Below are 24,293 nucleotides of genomic sequence, written 5' to 3'. Positions count from 1 at the left end.
AAGAGAAATAAACATGGAATTCAGCCACATGCTTTCAAATATTAATCATATATTTAATTGATATACATATATTGCCACCATTGGCACGTACGATATTGCACACAGTAATGAAATGTTGCACTGAAAAGAAAATATCCTTTGTGAGCCAAAAAAAAAAGTTCAAAATTACAAATAATGTGGAATAACGTTGGAAAGTAACAGAAAAAAAAAAAAAGACATGCTTATTACTCCCCCCTAATTGAGGTCTTTAGCAACTTACAAATTACACATTACTGCCCAAGCCATAGAACTACGCACAGAGAACATCACGGGAGGGGCGGGGCGGGGAATCCAACAAGCGTTCTCTATCCAGTCCACAGGGATGTCTCCGGTCAGCCCCTGCTCTCCAACTCCACCTCACTGGTGGAGAGCAGGTTCCTCCGCATCGTCTTCTAGGTGACCACCCCCTGTGCATGTTTACATGTCGGCCGATACCTGGATGGCATGGGAATGTGTGTGGGTGGGGGCTGGCGAAGGTAGCAGAGAAAGCATAGTAATCTGCCCTTTTTCTTTAACTTTAGGGTTCTTAACACCCTTTAGCACCATCAGTTGTGCTGTGGAATACAGGGAGAAGGGGAACACGAACACATGAGTAACGGCAATGGGGGTGTGGGAAAAGGTTGGGCCGGATAAACCAAACTGCCATCCAAAGCACCGGGCCAGCGTGTAAGCATGTGGAGTGTGTAAGGCACCAGGTTGTTTGTTTACTGAAGAGGACGCTCCCGTTCGGGTGTCATTTACACCAGCGTCTCCAACCAGGGGGGCTCAAGGACAGTCAGGCCTGCATTTCACTCCGCTCAATCTGCCGCGTCATCTTTACACTGAGCATTAAGGTAAATTTGACATGATCTGATTGTTGCCAGCTTCTTTGGAAACAACTGACACAGTTGATAAAACTATGAGATATATCCAGACCAGCGTCCAAGCTAATGAACGATGGAATATTGGCAGGGCTGAAAACCAGCTTGGAGAGGTCCTTGAGCCACAATGTCAGAAAACCAACCTTAATCTGGCTTTGTACAGGTAAACATGCAGCAAAATCACTCATCTGCACTGTGGCATCCTATTGGTTGACGGATATTTTCTGGTCTTTCGTGTGTCAAAATCCCCAACAGAAAACAACTGGTCCATAAGTGCTGATGTTGACGTATTGTACAGATCAGATTCACAACACCATGCTTTACTTTTTTTCTTCTTCTCAGCACTCAAAAGACCATGACACCAAGGAGCTACATGGTGCTAGCAGAGTTGAGTGCTTTATAGTACAAATAGGCTGTTCTCGAGCACTTGTGTCATTTGCTGCATGTTATCACTGCACGTCCTTACTCTAAGACAGGTACCTTTTTTTAAAAACACATTGCATGACAACAAGACACTAAGGTAGTCTATAGTATACCAATCTGCATGACCACAATTTCAATTGAAACAAAAGTTACAACAGTAATATTCCTTTTGAAGGTATTCATGTCGAGTTCCATTGATCAGTTCAATATGTTCGAGTTTGATGCAATGCATATTGCACAAGAGAGAGCGAGCACTTATTTTCTTGCATGACATTGCCTATGTACCTTTCAGACCGCATGACACATCTAAACAAAATTCCAATGCAGGCCTAGCCCTCATACATAGGATTTATGTGTAAACACATCTCTACTCACAGGTCAAGGTAAATAGGGTGGCAAGTACACTATGAAAACCTCTCAAAAAGGTTTCAAATTTTGGTTTAAAAAAACAAAAATATCTGATTTGTGCTGAAGTCATTAGCTCACATGAAAAGGACTTGATTCTCATAACTCGGCAATAATTCCATTTGAACATTGCAAACACTTTTTATAATAGCTTTAACGTGTACAAAAGTTCTTGGTTAATAAGGGAAATAAACACACAGTTCTTTATCATCTGTCATCAAGTAGGAAACACGGTTCATATATAATGTTATTACTTTGTTTAGCAGCCGCTTACTGTATTAATGGTGGATAAGTGGGTAACATCCAGCGATGGGTGACAACATGTCATAACTGTCAGTTTGTGTAGGTTTATTTTTTGTGGGTGGTGCTCCCTTGGAGTTAAACAGTTACAGTTAAATCTTTAGATTTCTTTCTTTTTACAGTAAAGTTTTTTATTATAATTTCTCTTTTTGTTATTTTGATTACTTTTGCATGTTTTTGCTCTATATATCAATCCTCGTCTGCATCATCAGCATGCATCTCCTCTGGTTGCTGCATCTCACATGCCCTTTTCTCCCGCTGTTTCTCCTGGATCTTCTTCATTTCCTCCGCGTATTTACAGAACGTATTCCCAAATTTGGACCACACTTTGTAGGGCACCGTGATAGAGTTGCGGTATGTTGGCTTTACCTCGCTTACCCTCATGAAAACTCCGTATTTATTGGAGCCCACGTCGAAGAAAAAGCGTTTGTTGTCCACTGTCAAGGAGGTCCCCTCGGGCAACTCCGCAGGTTCGTCATCTACTCCGTAGTCGTCAATGAGTTTAGCTAAAGCGTCACGAAACTCAATAAGTCCCTGGGCTGGCAGAGCAATCGTCTGGCCTTGCGTGGATCCCAAACCGGGCCCCCGGTTCACGGTCTGTCGAATCCTCAGAAACCGGCCTCTCTGGTTCTCTTTCAGATCCATGTAGTACTTCCGATTCTCCCTGACCAAGAATTCGCTTTTAAGTGCTCGCCTCGGCTCATCCTGTGCGATGTCAGGATTGCTAGGACCTAATTGAGCATAATGTTCGATGAAGTCCCCTAAGTAGTCTCGGAACTCGACTGCCACTGACATGGAGAGAGTGAGGCGGCTCTTGTTTCCCCCGGCCCCGACTTCGGCTATCTTTAAGAAGCGGCCTTTTGCGTTCTGCTTTACGTCCAGGTAGAAACGTTTGTTTTGAATGTCAACCCGTTTCGACGCTAGCTCTTGCGTCTCGTGCTGCAGCCCGGAAGCCGAGCCCGCCCCTCCTGTCACTGGGTGCATGGAACCGACGCCCGGGCCCGTGGCTGCTCCTCCCTGCTCACTTCCACTGTCTCTGTCCGCCATGATGCTGCCTGCCTTCTCCCTCTGTCTACTGCAACCCCACAGCCAGCCAGCCACGCCACCACTCTCGCGAGATCTACACAGAGGGAAATACAAGAAAAATATCTATTCAGGTGGCCTCGAAGTGAAAATTCTATAATCAGTAGCCTAAAAACGGTCGTGGCGCATTAATAAATTAATATACATATTGCAATCTAAATGATCACGCTCTTCTGTTTGATTCAAATTTGCCACTACAAAAATGAAATCGAAGTTCTTATTTTGAATGCCAAATTAGAGGTAAAACGCAATCCTGTCTAAAGTGCAAAAAATATTTTCTTCGGATCGTGTGCGTCAAACCCTAATGAATATAACCTCATGCGTATCAAAAGGAGCTACCTTTACAAATGGAAAAACAAGCATCATCCCCCATTTACCCATGTTATAGCCACTGTAGCCTTGTTCATTATTGTCTTTTGTGTTTGTAAATATGTCGTGCGTAATGTTTTAATGATGACTATGCAGAAATAAGTAGCCGACTCTGGGTCACACAAGCCATGGGCCTACATACAATGCTGCCAGTATACCGTTGCTACAGTCCAATCCAGAGGATCACATTCAAGGTAACAACTTAATCAGGTTACAAGCGTTTTGGTGTGCAACCACTTCGTACCATTAATTTTATTGGTATACTACATCCAATGGCTCTATACATGTATCTGTCTAATAACCTCATAATATCCTTGCACTGTTTTCAAATAAATCAGACATGCTTTAATTTGTTGTATTGGACACCTGCGCCACGCGGATTAAAATATATTCTGAGAGAAACCCTATTTGGTGATTTGTTTTGAAAACGTTGCATTAACAGGCACATATCTGTAATGACCCTAAAAATGACCGAAAGTCCTATGACTGGCGTGCAGGTTTAATTGTCTCTGTCTTATTTTCGTTTGCATACAGTTCATACTGCCACCAGCCGTTCTTATTTCGACCTTCGGATGATGATTAAAAAAAAAATAGGGAGACGCTGGCATGGTAAAACAGTGAGTATTTCATACCCTTGACAATGTAGTATACTTAGTCCAGATAACCGTAACCGCTGGTTTTGTTAGGTCTACCAAAAGAAAGTATAGACTTACCTACGAGCATTTGTTTGGTCTACTTGAATAGGTAGACTATGCATGTCATTACTGTGCACTTGTCCGGCTACTCCTACATTGTTAGCATACCTTAATCAGATTATTAAAAAATAAAAACTTTCTTGATTGAATACGGAAGTACTAGGCCCAGTCTGGTGGTACTATCATTATGCAACCTGAGCTCAAAATAGCGTAAATAACTTTGAGACAGATGCACAAACATTTTAAATAAATGGGAAAAGGTACATTTAAATGAAAACCGATATAATTAACCTTTATTTGATTTTAAATTCTAATTGTTAAACACGGATAACCAAAACTATATGTAAAAATAAAGATATGTAGAACCAATTCAATATTATCCTAATCATAACTCAATCCGTCCCCTTGAATTGATTTCAGAATATTATTTCTTTGTATAATGTCAAATACGCGTCTATTTCATTTGTATTCTAACTTGTGGGAATATACAAGGTAGTTGGTAGTCCCCCTTTATCCTTTCTAAAATGTTTTATTGAACAAACGTAATAATTCGCGTGAAATCGAATAAAACATTTTTTTATACTGCATAATTAGAGTTACAGAAATATATTTTTATTATTCGATTTCACGATCGTTTTAAATTGATTTATCTATGAAGAAATATCACTGGCTATTGGCATTATCAATGTGTAAAGGATGTGCCATGTCTTTGTCCAAAACTGCTATGATAAGAACGATTTACGTTGCAATAAAATATTTTGTATTTATTACTACACAATAATACGCATACAAGTAAGTCTTACTACTTTGGGACAATAACAAGTAGAACGAATTACATGCATCATATATTCCGATTATAAGAGGCAGGTTTGATTGTTCAGTTTCTTCTTATTTAAGTTAAATTTGATAAATGAATATGACAACACACGTATGATAGACATGATGTTGATGTCTAATCCAGAAAGGAATCAATAAAAAAAAATATTTCGTGTGCTGGCGTCATTTATTCTTTAAGGCCCAATAACTTGATGGAATAATAATAATGGGATTATAAATGGGATTCAGTGTGTCCACTCTATCTAGCCCAATTACAGGTCATCGAATGATATAGCTCCATTATTTCGTTCTGGTAATGTTTATTTTGACAATGTAAAGGCCTGAGTGTCAGTGGGACGTCCTAGGCCGGTATCTTACTCTGTCATAATTCCTTTGAAATATTCAACCTGGGTGGTCCTAAATTGTAAGCCTATAGTCACATAAATGACAAACAATCGGGATTTGTTTATTTATGAAAAATGATCGCAGTCATCACAATCAAAATTAATTAACACTGAATAGACTTTGCTTTAGGGATTTACATTGCAGTCAAATACCCTTTTTCGATGTTTTTGAATACTTTATATGTACCAAAGGGAAAAAAAGAGGGGAATTCACTGTCCCGAGGTTAGAAATCACCATAATAAATATATAGGGCATATGTTCAAGCACAGTCATTTTAAATGATGGGACATTTTTTGACTGGGGACGATGTCACTAGAAATTAGAAATTCAAAAACATTCATTGACTAAATTGTTTGCAAATGGATTTAATCAAACTGATTATTTCGAGAGAAAAAAAGGCCCTTCATAAATTGAGTAAATCAGACAAGCGTATAGGCCACCTATAGGCTCCTAATAGAATAAAATTCAAAGCTTTAAGTTACATGTCATACTGTACACGTGCTTGCTACGTCTTAGACGGAAGGAAAAAAACTGTCAAAAATGCTATTGCTGTGAAGTTAAAAACATTGTTGCTTCAGGCTCAAGGGCAACTTAACTGGACCGAGAAAAACGTTGGTATGGAAAACAGTTTATTCCTTTTCATGCTGTTACTTATCAGAGCTTATCTTTCCATAGTCCATCAATACCGAGGCCTCTGTGAATAATTGGAATTGGTCACCGTTTTTTTTGTAATGTCTTGTCAACTATATATTTGCATTAATATCGCACTGCTTTGTTTTGAAAATATAACATGTAGTATTTCAAATGTATAGCCTATTTGTTATGGAGCTAACAAGCGTTTTTAAGAACGCTCAAGTTATATTTATTTATTTTAGCTCAAATTTGTATTTTGGTGCGTCCTTCCTTGGCCTGGTACTTTTTGCTGACACACACACAGACACACACACATTTCTTGAAATTTCAGTGTTATATCACTTCTCAAAATGCAGATATGGATATTTCTCAGCTGTAGGTTGGCGTTCTGCTTCCACTTGTCAAATGAATGTTCTCATGAGCAAACTCCTTAACGTTTCTTCTCCATGAGTCCAAGGTTTATGAACTGTGATGGACAAGAACATAGATGGTCAATTTATATTTTATTATTTAAATTCATGCTTTTGATTAACCCCAAACAGTGTTGATTTAGCTTCTGGGGACATGGGTCAACAAGCAGAATACAACAGGAAACAGATCTTCATCAAAATCGGGGAATGTTCTGCATTTTCCCACTCAGTAGCAAATATTGAGGTAATAATATAGACTATACATACATAATTTGTGATTTTATAGTCCCTCTAAAATTAAATTTGACGACAGTAGTCAAATTGGCATTTTCAGCTCCTGATGTTAGGTTCATTTTGCGTGTTCGTTTTGGATAATTTGTCAATACTGCTATTGATCAGTTCAAAAACGTTCTCTGATCATTTGGCTAATTTGGACCAGGATGCTTCCAAAACACAGCCTGTAATAAGCAAGTGTTCAAAAGCAAAGGTCAAACACTCCAGAATACGTAGAGTTATCTTATTAAATACTTCAAAGAGCAAGTCAGAAGGGCTGCCAAAGGAAGATGCAGAAAACAACGGATTAGATTAAAGGACTGTGAATCATGTGACAACTTGTCATCAACTTGTGATCCTGTCCTGTTATGAAAAATACTTGTAATAATACAAATTAGCCTGAGATTCTTGCAGAAATATTGCCAATGAACAAACCCTGTGGGCGCCATAGGTTGTCAGTCTCCATAGGGGTGCCTTCTATGGACTTATCACAGGCTTTTGCGAATTCACTGCATTGCCGGTTGTCGGCATCGCTTCATTGGTTACTACTTTCGATATCACCAAAAAACTCGTCCATGTCAAGGCTGCTTAACTGGCCACTGCTGAGGGAAATCGCTTGCATACCGGAGCACCGATTAAGTGACAGGATTGCAGTGATGAACCCAATGACATGTAAATAAACCCATCGTCCTCGTCCCAAAGTCACGGACCTCAACGTGCAACAAGGATAAGCATATCTTACCCTCGCTTGGTCTGCAGGCAGAGTGCCTGAACAGCCTCGGCGTATACTCTCGTTGCAGACTGTCACAAAAAAGGCAAAAGGTGAATAACTCCTTGTAGGCCTACTGTCAACACTATACCCCGGTGCTGCCTCACTGGTTCGCCGCTTCACAAGATGGAACGAAACAGCGAGTCGTGGCATGGAGAGGGACGCACGTACAAGTTCAACGCAGCACGCTAGTCCTATGATGTCAGCACGCTCCGTTACTAGGTGAACTGCAATAGGCGTGCGCCTCGCACTGTTGCTCTTTAGAAATTGCAGGTTGAGAAAGGTTCGTCAAACATTTTAGCAACATCATTTTTGAATACTGGTTTTAAACTTCCTAAATCCATCGTTCCACTGGAATATAAATGTAGTGCTTGTGTCAAGGCAATCGAAAACGTCATCCTATTGACCTACAATTGACCAGTCCACAATATCATGTTTCATCCAGTTTTTACAGTCAAGTATATCTCGGGAATTTATTTATCAACACTTCATTCACTTCTTTAAACCCTGTTAGAAACCCTGTTTTGCAAAGTACATTTGTAATGTTCTCTTCTGGGGTGAAGTTAACTATTCATTCCATGAAAACTGATAGGCTAATAATGTAAGGTTCTGAGGACTTGTGAGTTCTGCCTGTTAGATACATTATACTACTTGTCTTATGTTGTTTCGAGGGTACCTGTCAAGATTGATCATATCTCATTGCTTAGTGTGCTTATTAGTCATTTAGCCAATATGTTTAATCGAGGCACTATTGTTGATGGTGGTTTAATCGAAATTAAATAAAAATCTCTTGTATTTATATCAAATGCGCACTTGGGAACGTGTTCTCTAATGAGGCTCTTGAATGAGCCTCGTAAGAGGAATGGTTGCCTAGTTATCTCCTGCTGTGTATGATGAGCTTCCAGTACCATGGACAGCGGCGAAGTGCTCTTCTATGTCGCGTTTTGCATGGGGAAAGCTCACGGAGCTTGCAAATTGGCACTGTTGCCCATTTAATTAATTAATCTAAGCCCTATAGGCAGTATAGATATTTGTTGCATAATATAGGCCTACCAAACTTTATGTATGCTTTGCATAACTGTATATAACGGTAGGGTGGGACGGGATTAAGAAAATACTTAGACTTTTCAATCCAGCCTTGTTTGGTTTATTTTCGTATACAAAGTTGTTTTTTTTTATTTTGTCACAGAGGCAATGCTCTGTGTCATGTGGAAAACACGTCTGAAATAATAAGATACATTGTCTGTTAACAGGACACAAGACAGGTGTTTTATCAATGACCTTTTCAATCCAGCCTTGTTTTGTTTATTTTCGTATTTTATTTTGTCACAGAGGCAGTGTTCGGTGTCTTGTAGAAAATACGTCTGAAACAATAAGATATATTGTCTGTTAATAGGACACTAGGTGTTTTATCAATGACCTTAGTCAAGCTCCGGCCTGTCGCAAATACCATTCATATTTGTTTGAATTCAACTTTAGTATTGGGCTTGCTTAGGGTTTGGTTTTTGTACAGGTCAAATTCGTGGCGAGCATTTTAAAATCTGACCTCACATTCTTCACCTGCTCTAGGGAATGTTTGTTGATCAGCAGATGTCGCCCTTCGTGAATGCAGTCAGCTTCGGATACAATGTTTATCTCGGAATTTAAAATTAAAGCTCGACATAATATTAAGCCTTACTTAGTTTACATAGCCTGTTTCATAAATAAGAACCATAAGCAACATCTGAATGTATCGTATGGGCTCAATTTCAATGTAATGTTATGTCTTTACACATGTTACACTGACCGCCAAATCAACTCAACAGTCTTTGAATACCGGTATGCACCAAGTGTCTGTGATTAAAGGTAACTCTGTTCTCCTGTCTTTAGTCCATTCGCACCAGTTTTAGGTGTACGGATTTGATGCAGCGCTTCAGCATCAGTTTTTAGAGGTAGAGCGGCGAATGTGACCTGAATGCACCGTATAACTTAATAATGGAATGAGACGCAAAACTCATTCAAAACAGTCGGTTGAAGAATCAGGCTCTGGATCGCTATATCGCAGCGTTAGTCATCGCATACAGCCAAAACCGCTTCTATCTTCTGAAATGATTGCAGAGGGGTTTTCAGTCGATCCTTTTTCTTTTCACTGAGTGATGTCTAGTGTAATACGCAATTTAAAAAAGGGACGTGTGATGCATTTCAGTGTATTTAATTATTTCATTTTTAAAATCGTTTGGTGATGGGGAAGAGCATGAAGTGATTTTCATCTGTCGGCGTTTGGGGGAGTGTGGGGACCGACCATTGGTGTCGGGTAGCCTATATCATAGCGCCCCAATCTTTAAATCTCCTTTTTGTGGTGGAGCCCTTGGCAATCGGCATATTTTCTCTCCGTCTCTGGTAAGTGGGGAGGCGGAGAGAGACGGGGCAGTGGGAGAAGGCAGTTTATTACCCGTGGAACAAAATACAGTTTCTTTAGGGGCATGAATCTTATGCATTTCTGCAAGTGGACTACAAAACGAATTGTTCACTGCAGCATTTGGCGTATTTTCTCTGCGGCGAATGATACAGAAAACCCTCACTGCTGAGCGCGGCGCCCACCCGACCACTGCAATTTTTGGGCAAAGATAGAGTGGCGTCGTCTTGCGGATTGGCTACTATGGCAGCATAAGAGCATTTTCTGATGGGAGAATCCACGAAGCCCTAACATTTTAGAATGTATATTTAGCAGAATGCAGTGACGGGATTTTAAACCCAGCATCATTACGCGGTTTCCGGTTCCTAGCTGGTGTTTCCCCATTGCAAAAATATCGGAAAAAGCAGCGGATCCCGATGGCATGGACACTTACGCAAGGTCTGCCGCGCTGCCGTGCTACTGGAGCCTATTTGCTGTCTCTTCCTTCAACCCAGCTCCACCGCCATCGCCCCGCAACCCAGAGAGCCCTGCCGCAACGCGACCAGCGACCACCGAGCCAAAGCAGGCGGCATGAGGCTTGATTCAGTACATTTATCCATGCTGGTCATCGGGGTCTCCTTCGCCTGCTACTCCCCGAGTTTGAATTCTCTGCAGGACCAGGCTTACAAATCCGCCGTGGTGATCGAGGGCAAGGTGCAGTCCGCGCCTCTGAACGTCTCAGCGGAGCCGTACCGTGTGAATGTCAAAGTGCTGGACGTGTGGCCGCGGAACAGCGGGGGTCTGGAACGAGAGCAGCTCGTCACCGTGGGGGAATTCGGATCGGAGGCTCCGTGCACCACAGTGATAAAGAATCACAAGTACATTTTTTTCATGGACCCAACCGAGGAACCCTTGGTTTTCAAGGCATCATTTGCTCCCCTAGATACTAGTGGGAAGAATCTAAAAAAAGATGTTGGGAAGATCTTGTGTGAAAACTGCGGTAAGTTAATTCTTTAATTTTGACAGCGAAGTCGAACCTGGCAAAGGCCATCAAATGATTATGTACTTTCTTCGGTTGCAACTGACCATACGTCCTTACGCTGTCAATATCTCTTGTAGCTGTATGTGGAATAGTCAATGGAAGATGTTTGAGTGTAAGTAACATATGGGTGCCCATGGGGCGTCTCTGCAGCAATATTACACTGAGGAAACATTTAGGCTAGAGGTTAACATAGGCTATGATGCCACACACGCACACAGACTCAGGCAGACACACAGGTAGCTGATGTGTCATTAGATTCCAGAAGCCTAAGACGTGCATTTGGATGATTTAAACAATTACATACCTACGGTGCAGCATAGTCGTGGTGTTGCATCGACGCAAGTGCCGATGCAGTACGCGCACACCACGCGCACACACACATGAACGCACACGCGTGTAGCCTAGGCCTATTGATTTTTGTGGAAATCTGCCCTTCGTGCATCTTCTTTCTTCAAACATGGTTTGCAAATGTATCACGGTTACGCTTCTGAAAGAGCCAGAGGTGGATTGTGAACTCATTAGCGTGTTTCAAATTTCCATTAACATCCATACTAAGTTGGGCCTGTAGCTTAGCTGATCCCTAAAATCCCAGGTGAAGTAAGACGGCAGGTTGCTGCTTTGCGCTTGTGCACTTGGCCAGAGCAACCGCAACCGTGCCGGCAGTGGAATCCTTTGAACACAAGTTAGGACGCATCAAACCTGTAGGCTACTTCTTCATCAACGTCATACTATGCTGCTCTCTGCATTACGGGAAAACAACTGCTATGGTCAAGGGGTGAAATTGATCTGCGCACAAGCAAGAACTGTCATGATAGCTTTAAACCTCTGGTCCCTGTCCTAAATGTTCAGACTAATGGTTTATTGTATGTAACCATAGGAATGCTACATTTACAATTCTCAATGTTTACAACCACATTTTAAGCAGCTTCATATTCGTTTTCCATTATGGTGGAAGCCCTGACAATGTGCAACCCTAATCAAACTAAGACAAGACTATCTTCCTTGACCTAAAGCTAATGGCTGTATTTCCCTCACCATAGTTGTCATATTCCTCCGGGTGGTCAGTCTGTCATGTGGTCTGGGGGGTCAGTCTGTCAGGTGGTCTCGGTTCTCTGTGGTCAGGGTGCTGTTTTGTTCAGTCTGTCATGTGGTCTGGGGGGTCAGTCTGTCAGGTGGTCTGGGTGCTGTTGGGTCAGTCTGTCAAGTTGTCCGGGTGGTTTAGTCTGTCGGGTGATCTGTGTGCTCTGCTGAATACCTTCTGGTCACATTCTAAAATAATTTATTATGACGAAAAACAATGCCTTATGGTAAAGTTACCTTTTAAACCCTAGAGTATGGTGGTGATTCTTGGGTGCAACAACTGACCAGAGTTTCTCAAATGACAAAGGAACTTACTTTTTCTGCAGGGAATAAAGCTGACAATTTATTTATACTCATGGTATGTGACTTGCTGGGTTTTTTCAATTCAAAATGCAATTCACAGTTTATCCTGGATATTAGCATTATGCAAGTTTTAGTAGTACTTTAAAGTTTAAAGTTACAAGTAAAAATCTCACTTGTTAATTAAATGTTAATTTTCATGCCCAAATAATGTTGTTGACTTTTTTGAATATTTGTTTTTATGTCCTAAGCAATATTTGGAGATTATTGGATACTTCAAAGCTAATCTCAAACAGATAAAACATTGCTTGCTTTTTCATTGAAGAGCATGATGTCATACTCTTCAGGAGGAAGAGCTGGTCAATCATCTGTCTAAAGGAGGGTGTGCTACAGATGCTAAAGGCTGGTTTTGTGGACAAAGATTATCCCTAGTCCTGCACAAAACAATCAGAGTCAATGGAGATCCTCCAAACAGGCCCTATAAGTAACTTGAAAAACAGTCTAACATGCTAAAACAGTAAATATCCCATTAAAAATTCTAATAATTGTTTTTTGGGGAAGGGAATCTATTCCACTGATATTCTGATTTATTTATAGCTAATATTTCTTTTAAATGAGCCAACAATGTTAAATTAATTCATGAGTAGTGTTTTTGTTGATGTATATTATTTAGTGTCCCTCTGCTATTTGATCATTTCAAACTGGTTGGGCATTGTTGATGATGGGGAGATTGTGCTACTACCAAGGATGGATTGCACTTTTTACCTAAGACAAAGTTGCTATTTATGAACCACATTAATTAGGTGTGCTTGCCAAAGGCAAAGCATGACTCTAGCATTATCATTATTATTATTATTATTTCAAATTTTTTGCCCGCTCTGCTCTAGCTGGTTGGGTTGATGGTTTTGATATACTTTATAATTTTCTTAACTATAAAAATATTTAAATGTGCTCCCAATGCATTTCAGTGGAAATGGAAGAAATTACCATAAAAGTGAATGAGGACAAAATAAAAAATCTCCTACATTGTTCATGCAATCAACTCCAAACCAACATTAATATGTTTGGACCCGTCCAACTTTGGTTGCTTGTATTCAGATGTTTGATGCTATGTTTACTTTTGTAGACTAATTCTAAGTGTTTAAAATGTGCATAAGTTAATGTGTTTACATGATCGCCATAGGGACACAGAGGTTTCAAATACTGAAGCCTTTATTGACTATGATAAACTAATTATTGTGTAATTTACACACTTAGCGTTAATTATCCTAGAAATACATTTTCCAAATTAAGTCTTAAACAATTATCAACCATGACAATAATAATTAGCCTAATTTGCATAATTAGTGTTATTTAACCCTAAAACAGTAGCTCTTGGACCATTCAAACTACAGATGCCCAATAGTTTTCTCAACTTAAAATTCCTACATATTTATCAACTATAACTATATTAACTTGCTTACATTTCTTAAACATTTACAGACAATGACTACTAATTTGCTTAATTAGATTAATTAGCATTAATTAACACTAAAACAAGCTAGAGTGACCCAACTAATATTGTTTCACATGGCTTGGCTATCCCAACCCCAAAGTAAACTCTTTTTATGGTGACAAGCTAGCAGGTACACCCCATTTACTTCAGTAAATGTCTTTTCTAGTTTCTGTTTGGTTTGAAATAAGTTATGTTAAGGTTGTACAAAACCAGTTAAAAAGTGTTGAATATGCCTGTTGTGCTACATCATTTTGTATGATTGGTTTCAGAAGATTATTTGAAATCATAGCTATAAAAATGTGTACTTGCGAACTTCTTCTCTATGGATTATCAGATGGAAGGAGAGTGCCAGCACACTGACTGCGATTTGAAATATGTCATGTCTGCCTTTTAGCTCACATTTTGGGATCCAAATAGTATTTTTGTCTGTCCCTTATGGCTCAGCCTAGATCGAAAGACTGGTTGCAGGTAGTGTGGCGGGGCCTCCTAGCTTCCTGTCTACCCAATGGGGGAGACCTACATTTTCGCACCCTTCTCTGTGTGTGTGGGTGTGTGTGTGTGTGTTTCCTGTCTCTGTGATTTTATTATGGGCCCATTGTTGGTTAAAAGCCTGTCTGTAAATGTGTGTTGTCTTTTTATACTGTATGCATTTTATATCCAGACAAGCATCTCATCAATATGTACCAGCACGTATCATACAAAGAAGAACAGCGAAATATTGTTTGTATGGCACCGGAGGCAAGCATCTACTCCCACTGCTTCCAGGTCACAGCTGCAGTGAGGTGGGAGGCATGCATTTGCCTATGGCTGTGTTCAGCACTGAACCGAAAGAGTTCTCTGGCTCAGAGGACAGCACATGAAAAACATCTGGGATGTAGTCATTCCTTCACACTTCTCAGTTGCGAAATGTTTAGTCAAACCAAGTTTCCATGAAACACAGTCAGCTACAGTAGGTCCCTACCCATTTTGTTCTGCTTGATGAGAAGGGGACAGTCCAACCTGAATTTGCCCAATGAGAGACAAAATTTTCTTCAACTAAAATGTTTGGTTTTTGAAGAATGAACATATCTGACAGTCATACACCTCAGCAGGCAAGCCCACAGGTAAGCCACAGTACATAATGGACATTTTTATGAAACAGAAAATATCTGGTATTCAGGCAGCCAGGATTTGCATATGTGTATGACCACGGTGGGAATCCGTGGTAAAAAGGTATGATTTTATGTTGTCAGGACTTTAGACTGTGGTGTAAACCATCTTGGGCAATTTTGACAAGTTGGGATGAGGCCCCCTGTTGGTGAGAGCCGGTTCCTGTCTGCATGTGGGAGGCTTCTGTTCCAGCAGGGGTGTATTCACTAGGAACCAAACTAAACTAGGAGGGATCTAAATGAATTTATCCAACAGAAATGGTTGTATTCGTTGCCAAATGGTTTCCATTTAGAGCATAAAGTATTTGTTGCAAATTATCTTGGACTAAGGATTAAAACCTAGTGCCATCTCTCTCTCTTTGTGTCCCATTTCCTTACGTCTGGACAGACAGAAGTGTGGGATGTTGTTCCATCTCTTAATGTTATACAGAGAGTGCTTGTCCTAACATCTGTTTAGTCTCTGTCTATTATCTCAGTACATGTACAAGTAGTGAATCATCTTCAGAGTTCTAATTTATACTGCCCAAGCACTACAGGAGGTCCTCAAATACACCCATTCTCAACGTTATGTTGCCCTTTGTTTACCCACTAACTATATAATCACTATAGAAACTTCATTTCATTAGCATGTTAGCCACTTAAGTAAATGCATTATTTGAGGTGGAGTTAGATAGCAATGGGTTTTTCTATGAACTTCCTTTGGTTTGTTCAAGGCTGCTTGCTTTGCGGTTCACAGTAGGGTCAGCATGTGGCCTGGACTGTGGGCTGGGGCCGGAGCAACAGATTGACTGACTAGCGGTGGGATTCTCAGGAAGGGGTTAGCATTGATCCAGGTCGCATGCGATCAACGTTTGGGACGGTTGTTGTGCGGGTGATGTATTTATACATGAGACCCTGAACATCCTCTGTTCTCCAGGGCTCTGTCACCAGCCAGATGTATGACTGGCAAACCACTAGAGTTATGAGACAAGAGGACAGGGCCAGTTTTGCTGGTCTCCCTTCCCTGGATTGCTCATGCAATTATACACTTAGATTGACTCACATTGACTCATAAAGCGGTTTGTGACTGTTTCAAAAGACATGGAGCCACACAAGTTATTACTAGCAACAAAATGAGTCAAAGAGACAGCTCAGTCAGACAGCCCAGACTGTCAAATTGGTGTTTTTATTTTAAGTTCGATAAAACCTTTCTTAAAGCTGAAAATCCTAAAGGTTTGCATTATTACAATAGCAAGGTTAAAAAAAATCCTGTCTTGGACATCAACACACTTGTGAGGTACAATATGTAATGCATGTCTTTTATTTGTATTTTTTTACCATGGTGCTCCTCGCTTGGCAACCAAAATAATAACAAATCTGGTGGGGCAGCCAACAGCGGATTCCATCTTTAAAGGTCTAGACCAGAGTGATTAAAGGTTCAAAAGAACAGTGAGAGCCCCAGACAAACACGTTTCATTCGAAGACATGGCAGTTGTTTTTTGTTTTTTTAAACGCCATGGACAGAAACATGCTGCCACATTATATATTTTTTTAAAACCTTGACATAGGTTGAGTCTAACTGTCTGTCAGGATCTTGTTTATGGTATCATACACACTGATTCTCCCATCCCTCCCAGCAGCTGCGCTGATTGAGTGGTTCCCTGAGGTACGATGTCAGTGTATGACCAGGCCCGGGGGGATCCCAGGGGTTGTCAGGGATAAGGAGTGATGCTGGGCCAAGCCTCTACAATACTTAGTAATTGACGAGATGCCCATTTACTCCACAGACAGACCAGAAAGGCTACGGTGTGATTGAGTGAACTTTGACATGGCGTTTTGTTTAATCCACTATCTAAGCCATGTCAGTTCTGACTTGATGCTTCCACTGCCAGGTTATAGTGCCAAATTCATCACAGTGTTGAACAAATTCTACCATACTGTATGGGATCACTATTGTGATATACATTTATGTAGATTTAATCTTCTGTAGTTGATATTTACACATAATATTATTTATCAATAGATCTATGATATATGGCCTTCAGCAAAAAAAGGATATGAGTGAATTGCATTGTTGTTTATCAGTTGGATACACCTGAAATAAACTAGTACGAAGAATGTATTAAACTTTGTGGAGGTCTGTTTACAAGCCAGTTGTTGTTTCCCCACCGTCACTACTTTACAAGAGAATGCCCAAATATGTACAGTGATGTCAGACAAAAACTATCTGACCGGTTCGCAAAAGTGACACTAAGCACTGACAACAGGTATGGTCGAGTAGAACGTGCCAGCCATATATGAGGTTGATTGTACATTTTATTGAAGATTGTGAGATGGAAAGAGTGCATCTCCAAACAAGCTACTTTCCCCAAGACCACGCCGGAGAGGATATGGCTGAGGCCCTGCAGGATACCCTTACAAGCTGGAAACTTGACAAAAGGCGACTGTTTGCAATAACAACCACCAACGGGACTAACGTTGTCGAAGCCATGCAACTAAGTGGCTGAGGATGCAATGCTTTGGTCACCGGCTGCATCTTGCACTTGGTGAGTATGCTGAATGAGCTGACGGTGTAGCAGTTTTAAAATATAACATTTGAAGAGAGGGACTGGTTTAACACTAGAACCGACAAATGCCTATGCCAACTGACATTTGAGTTACACCCTCCTCCTACCATGACCTTTCCTAAATATGTGTATATTACATTGTTCCTTTGTCAGAATTCTAAACTCGCCAACTGAAAACTATTTTGAGACGGTTTTTCTACCTAATCCGCCAAAAGCACACGCCACTTGGCATTCATTCCCAAGGCGGCCTAAACGCTAATCAGTACCCAGGGGCTAATCACCCCTCACTATGAATGACGTGGATGAATGGGTGATACCCCCAGATAGAAGATCAGAGCCTTGGTTGAATTTGAATGAACTTGAAAAAAATTAAATACGAACAATTTCCTCGACAATTCAACAAATGTATTGCACGTTAGCCTACTGTATTTCATTAGGAGAGTAACAAAATATCAAACATAGCCTACTGTATCATCTGTCTATAAATTTTTGCTGATTACAGAAGATTCAGCTTCTTGTATAATTCATCAAATGTATTCCGTTAATAATAATTTGCAAAATGAAATGAGAATGATATCCTTAACTATTGAACTAATTCATTGTAATTGAAACATAAAACACAATATACTTGACAATTCAAAAAATTTAGGCTATTACACGTTGCTGTTTTTTATTTGTAGAGAAATAAAAATATCAAACACAGCCTATCATCTCTCTATGAATTTTGGCTGATTATTTTATCAAACATATTACACTGAATAATTATTAATGAAACGGCATGTGCACACAACAAGAAAACTGTGTGCAGTGTAACCGTTTAGTTTGCCGGGCTTTTCTCACACATCCTTGAAGCTGTGTGCTGAATTGGGCCAGAAGGCTAACATTTGAACCTACAAGATTTATTCATGCGTAGCCCACAATGGCCAATAAAATCAACAAATTACTGTTCTATTTTGTTATTGCTGTATTTAATTAAACAGTATTTTTTGTTATGTAGGCTTCTGTAAATCGTTCTCGTTCTGAAATTGTTTAAATGCATAACAATCATGAGCGCAAATAAGGCTTTTCGTTTGTGTAACTCATCCTTTGCAATTCATCATGTTAATCATTCATTGGTGCTTTAGGCCTATATACGGCTAATCATGTGTAAATCCTTTGATCTTTGCAAATTGGTTGATAATGTCACTTATTTTACTTTCTACATCATCAAAATAAGAATAAAATAAAAACAAAATTCTAATGGATTTATCTGTGGTTAATTAAAGTGTGGTGTACTTTTTATTCCATAATTTTTTAGAGCCTAATAAACTAATACAAATTCTATAGTCAGTGTTTGAAAATAATAGTTTTTTTGTATTCGATACAAACACATTCTTGTATTCATCAAATTCGTTAAATATTTAATACAAACAATTTCTGTAATTCTTTCTTTATTAGCTAATACTATATAGTTTGATAACGACCCAGTAGATGAACTGATGATCTGGCTGGATGATGTGGACAAGAATGTATATGCTAATAGGGCCGATTAGTATGCTAATGATGCCAAACAGTGTTCGGCTCTGGCGGATACTGTGGGTCTAAAAGGCCTGGCGGTTCTAGTATTAAGTGATGTTAACTCATTAAAGTTTATGTTATCTGTTAAAAAAATGATATAGTTAGATCAATTACATTTTTGTAAATTTTCAACATTTTGTATCACGGGACATGGCATGAAAATAGTGAGCAGCTTTTCCTATAACGGGAAGAAAAGTAGAAAATTTGCTGAAGCTCAGATTCTGCTGGATCTCCCCACTCACCAGCTCATCACTGAGTCTGTTACGAGATTGGGAACAAGGCAGCAAATGAGAGGGTTCTGGAGCAGCACAGGGCCCTTGCCAAAGTGTTGTCCTCTGACAAGTAATCCAGGCGTCTAGTCCTTACTTGGCAGAATATAAAGGCATCTAGTCCTTACTTGGCAGAATATAACCCCTTCAGGACACATATGCTCTGTCTGATGAGGACTATGTTACTATTTCATATGTCAGACCTGTGCTTCATCTTTTCAATACAAGTCACCTGGCACATGATGCCGGCGATAGTGAGCTGACTAAATCCCTCAAGACCACCATTGTGGATTATCTCAACACAAAGTGTGCTGGCACAGCCACTAGTGAACTACTGGACATGGCCTCACTTTTGGATCCAAGGTTCAAAACCAAGTACATCTCAAGTGACAATATTGACATGTTCAAGCACAAGTCTGTCTTGGAGTCTGAGTCTCTGCTGGCTGATCAGGGATGCGTTCAGGCTGACAAACCTGTGCTGGCTGTGCCCAATGTGCCCATGCCTGCAGACCAAATGGGAGCAACATATGTGTCACCACCAGTTAAGAAGACAACCCACGCAAAGCTTCTTTAAGAAGAGCACAGCCACCATCAGCACCAACTTGACACAGAGGCAGGCTATTGAAAATGAACTTTCAAGAAACTTAGTCAAGCCGTGTAGAGACTGATACAGATCTTCTTAAGTGGTGGAAGGAATATGACATTTTCACTGAGCCACATGGCAAATAAGTATAATTTGTTTCCACAGTGCCAGAAAAGGCTGGCCTGTGACCCAGCAATGCATCCAGATGGTCAATCCACTTGCTGGTCCGCCGGTCAGAGCCACTTCTGTTATTGTGGTCCTTGATTTTCTTGTAATCTTGTTTCAGTTTTTTCACTGTTTCCCAGTGTGAATAATGTTCAGCTCACTTAACTTGCAGGAAACGTTTGTGTACACCTTATCATTACGAATCGCCGTTTCCAATTTCCACTGGATTTGGTCATCAGCATAAACACTAAATAAGGCCTGGACTTCGTTGTCGGCCCATCTGTCGTTTGAGTTCTTCTTCATAATATGTTCTTCTGTTTTTTTGTAAGGAAAATAAACTCCTTTAATTACTCCTGTAAATTTACTCTGCTGAGGACATTTAAAAATGGTGGTTGAAAACTTCTGCAAGTAAACTCTACTACTACTCGACCAATCAGAAATGTTCAGCACTGCAAGCCCCACCCCAATACCTCTGGTACTCTGGGAGGTTCCTACCTCCCGAGTAGGGACTGTTTTGGGGGTAAAATTTTGTTCCTGGTTCTAAACCCTGGTTCCTGCGGTGGAAATGCAGTGAGTTCCTTGAAAGGTTCCTAGTTCCTGGGTGAAGTTCCTGCGGTGGAAATGCGGCTTGTGTGTCCCGGCCACCAGCGCAACTTCTGAGAGGGTTTTCAGTGACAGTGGTAACATTGTAACCTGCCACATGGCATCACTCAAGCCTGAGTCTGTTGATAGGCTAGTGTTCCTTGCACAAAACCTGTGAGAGAACTATAGAACTACACACAAGGAAAGGTTTTGACAAATCTTCTGGCATGAAGATATTTTCTTATAGACATTTCTTTTTTTGAGGGTCAACTATTTTTTAATTTTTTATTTTATTTATGCTCTCTGACCCTTCCCGTGTTGGTAGATGATCAAGATAGCTTGGCGTCTGTGTCACCTCATAATCATGCACCAGTGAAAGTCATGGCTGACCACTTAAGAGTTCCAAATGACTCAGATAATAATATACAGTTGTGCTTGTAAGTTTGCATACCCTGGCAGAAATTGTGAAGTTTTGGCAATGTTTTTGAAAATATGATTATTTATTTAAGAATAGTGATCATATGAAGCTATTTATTATCACATAGTTGTTTGGCACCTTTTGAAATCAGAATGATAACAGAAATCACCCAAATGTCCCTGATCAAAAGTTGACATACCCTTGAATGTTTGGCCTTGTTACAGACACACAAGGTGACACACACAGGTTAAAATGACAATTAAAGGTCAATTTCCCACACCTGTGGCTTTTTAAATTGCAATCAGTGTCTGTGTATAAATAGTAAATTGAGTTTGTCAACTCTCTTGTGGACTCACCGAGCATGCTGTATACTGAGCCATGGAGAGCAGAAAAGAACTGTCAAAAGACCTGCATAACAAGGTAATGGAACTTCATAAAGATGGAAAAGGATATAAAAAGATTTCCAATGCCTTGCAAAAGCCAGTCAGTACAACCATAAGCGCTATGTTTGGAAAGGGGTCAAGAAGGCCTACAGTGAAAAGAATACCATCCCTACTGTGAAGCATGGTGGTGGCTCACTGATGTTTTGGGGGTGTGTGATCTCTAAAGACACATGGAATCTTGTGAAAATGTATGGCAAGATGAATGCACCATGTTATCAGAAAATATTGGCAATTTGCATTCTTCTGCATGAAAGCAGCACATGGGAAGCTCTTGGACTTTTCAGCACAACAATGACCTTAAGCACAAGGACAAGTTGCCCTTCCAGTGGTTACAGCAGAAAAAGGTGAAGGTTCTGGAGTGGCCATCACAGTCTCCTGATCTTAATATCACCTGCTCACTCATGTTTTCTTATTTTTTTTTTTACAAATATTACCAATTCTCCAAAGGTATGCAAACTTGAGCACAACTGTACACTCACCTAAAGGATTATTAGGAACACCTGTTCAATTTGTCATTAATGCAATTATCTAATCAACCAATTACATGGCAGTTGCTTCAATGCATTTAGGGGTGTGGTCCTGGTCAAGACACTCTCCTGAACTCCAAACTGAATGTCAGAATGGGAAAGAAAGGTGATTTAAGGAATTTTGAGCGTGGTATGGTTGTTGGTGCCAGACGGGCCGGTCTGAGTATTTCACAATCTGCTCAGTTACTGGGATTTTCATGCACAACCATTTCTAGGGTTTACAAAGAATGGTGTGAAAAGGGAAAAACATCCAGTATGCGGCAGTCCTGTGTAGGCGAAAATGCCTTGTTGTTGCTAGAGGTCAGAGGAGAATGGGCCGACTGATTCAAGCTGATAGAAGAGCAACTTTGACTGAAATAACCACTCGTTACAACCGAGGTATGCAGCAAAGCATTTGTGAAGCCACAACACGCACAACCTTGAGGCGGATGGGCTACAACAGCAGAAGACCGGGTACCTCTCATCTCCATTCAAATTGGAAAAAGAGGCTACAATTTGCACGAGCTCACCAAAAATGGACAGTTGAAGACTGGAAGAATGTTGCCTGGTCTGATGAGTCTCGATTTTTCTACGGCCTACCTGAGCATTGTTTCTGACCATGTCCATCCCTTTATGACCACCATGTACCCATCCTCTGATGGCTACTTCCAGCAGGATAATGCACCATGTCACAAAGCTTGAATCATTTCAAATTGGTTTCTTGAACATGACAATGAGTTCACTGTACTGAAATGGCCCCCACAGTCACCAGATCTCAACCCAATAGAGCATCTTTGGGATGTGGTGGAACGGGAGCTTCGTGCCCTGGATGTGCATCCCACAAATCTCCATCAACTGCAAGAGGCTATCTTATCAATATGGGCCAACATTTCTAAAGAATGCTTTCAGCACCTTGTTGAATCAATGCCACGTAGAATTAAGGCAGTTCTGAAGGCGAAAGGGGGTCAAACACAGTATTAGTATGGTGTTCCTAATAATCCTTTTGGTGAGTGTATATGCAACCCAGTTTCCGCAAAAATTGGGACGCTGCATAAAATCCAAATAAAAACAGAATGCAATGATCTGCAAATCATTTAATCCCAATATTTAATAGAAACTAGTAAAAAAATAAAAGCTGACAAATCAAATCTTGAACCAGAAAAATCTTTGAATTTGATGCCAGCAACACTGTGTTGCTTCTCCTCTTCTTTTAACAACACTCCATAAGTGTTTGGAAAGTGAGGAGACCGATTGCTGTAGTTTGGAAAGTGAATTGTTTTCCTATTCTTGCTTGATATAGGATTTATGCTGTTTAACAGTTCGGGGTCTCCTTTCATAATGTGCCAAATGTTTTCAGAACCTGTATATATAAATTGTTCTGTATTAATGGTGCCTTTACAGATGTGCAAGTCACCCATGCCATGTGCATTAATGCACCCCCATACCACCAGGCTTTTAAACTGTGCACTGATAACAAGCTGTATAATCCCTTTCCTTTTTAGCCCGGAGGATGCGGCGTCCATGATTTCCAAAAAACTATTTCATGTTTTGATTTGTCGGACCCCAGGACAGTTTTCCACTTTGCCTCAGTCCATCTTAAATGAGCTTGGGCCCCAGAGAAGACAGCAGCGTTTCTGGATCTTGTTTATATGTGGTTTCTTATTTGCATGGTAGAGTTTTTACTTGCATTTGTGTATGCAGCGACAAACTGTGTTCACAGACAATGGTTTTCTGAAGTGTTCTTGAGCCCACGCAGTCCACTACAGAATCGTGTCTGTTTTTAATCCAGTGCCACCTGAGGGCCATCCAGCATCGGCTTTCGGCCTTGTCCCTTGCGTACCAAGATTTCTCCGGAATCTCAGAATCTTTTAATGATGTTGTATATCATATATTGAGATTCCCAAACTCTTTGCAATTTTATGCTGAGAAATGTTATTCTTTAATTGTTGCACTGTTTGCCTGCACAGTCTTTCACATAGTGGGGAACCCCTACCCATCTTTACTTCTGAAAAATTTATACCGGGTAATGTTTTTGACCTTTTGCCAATTAACCTAATAAGCTGTGAGATGTTCTACCAAGTTATTTTTTTGTATTATACCTGTTGCCCTGTCCCAGCTTTTTTCAAATGAGTTACTGGCATCAAATTCAGTGGGCATATATTTTTCAAGGAACAATAACAACAAATAATACTTTTTTGGCATTTGATGTGTTGTCTTTGTACTATTTTCTATAGTATATAGGGTTTAAATGATTTTCACATCTTTTGCATTTTATTTCCATTTTACACAGCGTCCCAACTTTTTT

General features: G+C 40.2%; 2 protein-coding genes across 6 annotated transcripts in view; one reads left to right on the top strand and one right to left on the bottom strand.

Moving 5' to 3' along the window:
• Positions 1–201: 201 nt before the first annotated feature.
• On the bottom strand, positions 202–11,229 carry puraa (purine-rich element binding protein Aa). Of its 4 annotated transcripts, XM_010870577.5 has the most exons (3): positions 7,454–7,624; positions 6,371–6,494; positions 202–3,147 (listed from the first exon to the last, which is right to left on the bottom strand). In XM_010870577.5, exon 3 carries the CDS (start codon positions 3,072–3,074, stop codon positions 2,217–2,219), a length of 858 nt encoding a protein of 285 aa, XP_010868879.3. In that variant the 5' UTR covers positions 3,075–3,147; positions 6,371–6,494; positions 7,454–7,624; the 3' UTR covers positions 202–2,216. The 4 variants fall into 4 exon arrangements, with proteins under 4 accessions (XP_010868879.3, XP_034148980.1, XP_019903852.2 ...); XM_034293089.1 differs by lacking the exons at positions 6,371–6,494; positions 7,454–7,624 and adding an exon at positions 11,201–11,229; XM_020048293.3 differs by lacking the exons at positions 6,371–6,494; positions 7,454–7,624 and adding an exon at positions 10,309–10,326.
• Positions 10,382–24,293, top strand: part of nrg2a (neuregulin 2a) — a 101,102-nt gene continuing 87,190 nt past the window's right edge. For both annotated transcript variants that reach the window (XM_020048291.3, XM_020048292.3), the window contains exon 1: positions 10,382–10,854. In XM_020048291.3, the coding sequence (XP_019903850.2) occupies positions 10,446–10,854 (409 nt within the window). In that variant the 5' untranslated portion in view covers positions 10,382–10,445. The remainder of the gene's footprint in view (positions 10,855–24,293) is intronic.

This window comes from Esox lucius, chromosome 7, assembly GCF_011004845.1.
Source record: "Esox lucius isolate fEsoLuc1 chromosome 7, fEsoLuc1.pri, whole genome shotgun sequence".
NCBI classification, from domain to species: Eukaryota; Metazoa; Chordata; class Actinopteri; order Esociformes; family Esocidae; genus Esox; species Esox lucius.
This window is presented reverse-complemented; position numbering and strand designations above follow the sequence as displayed.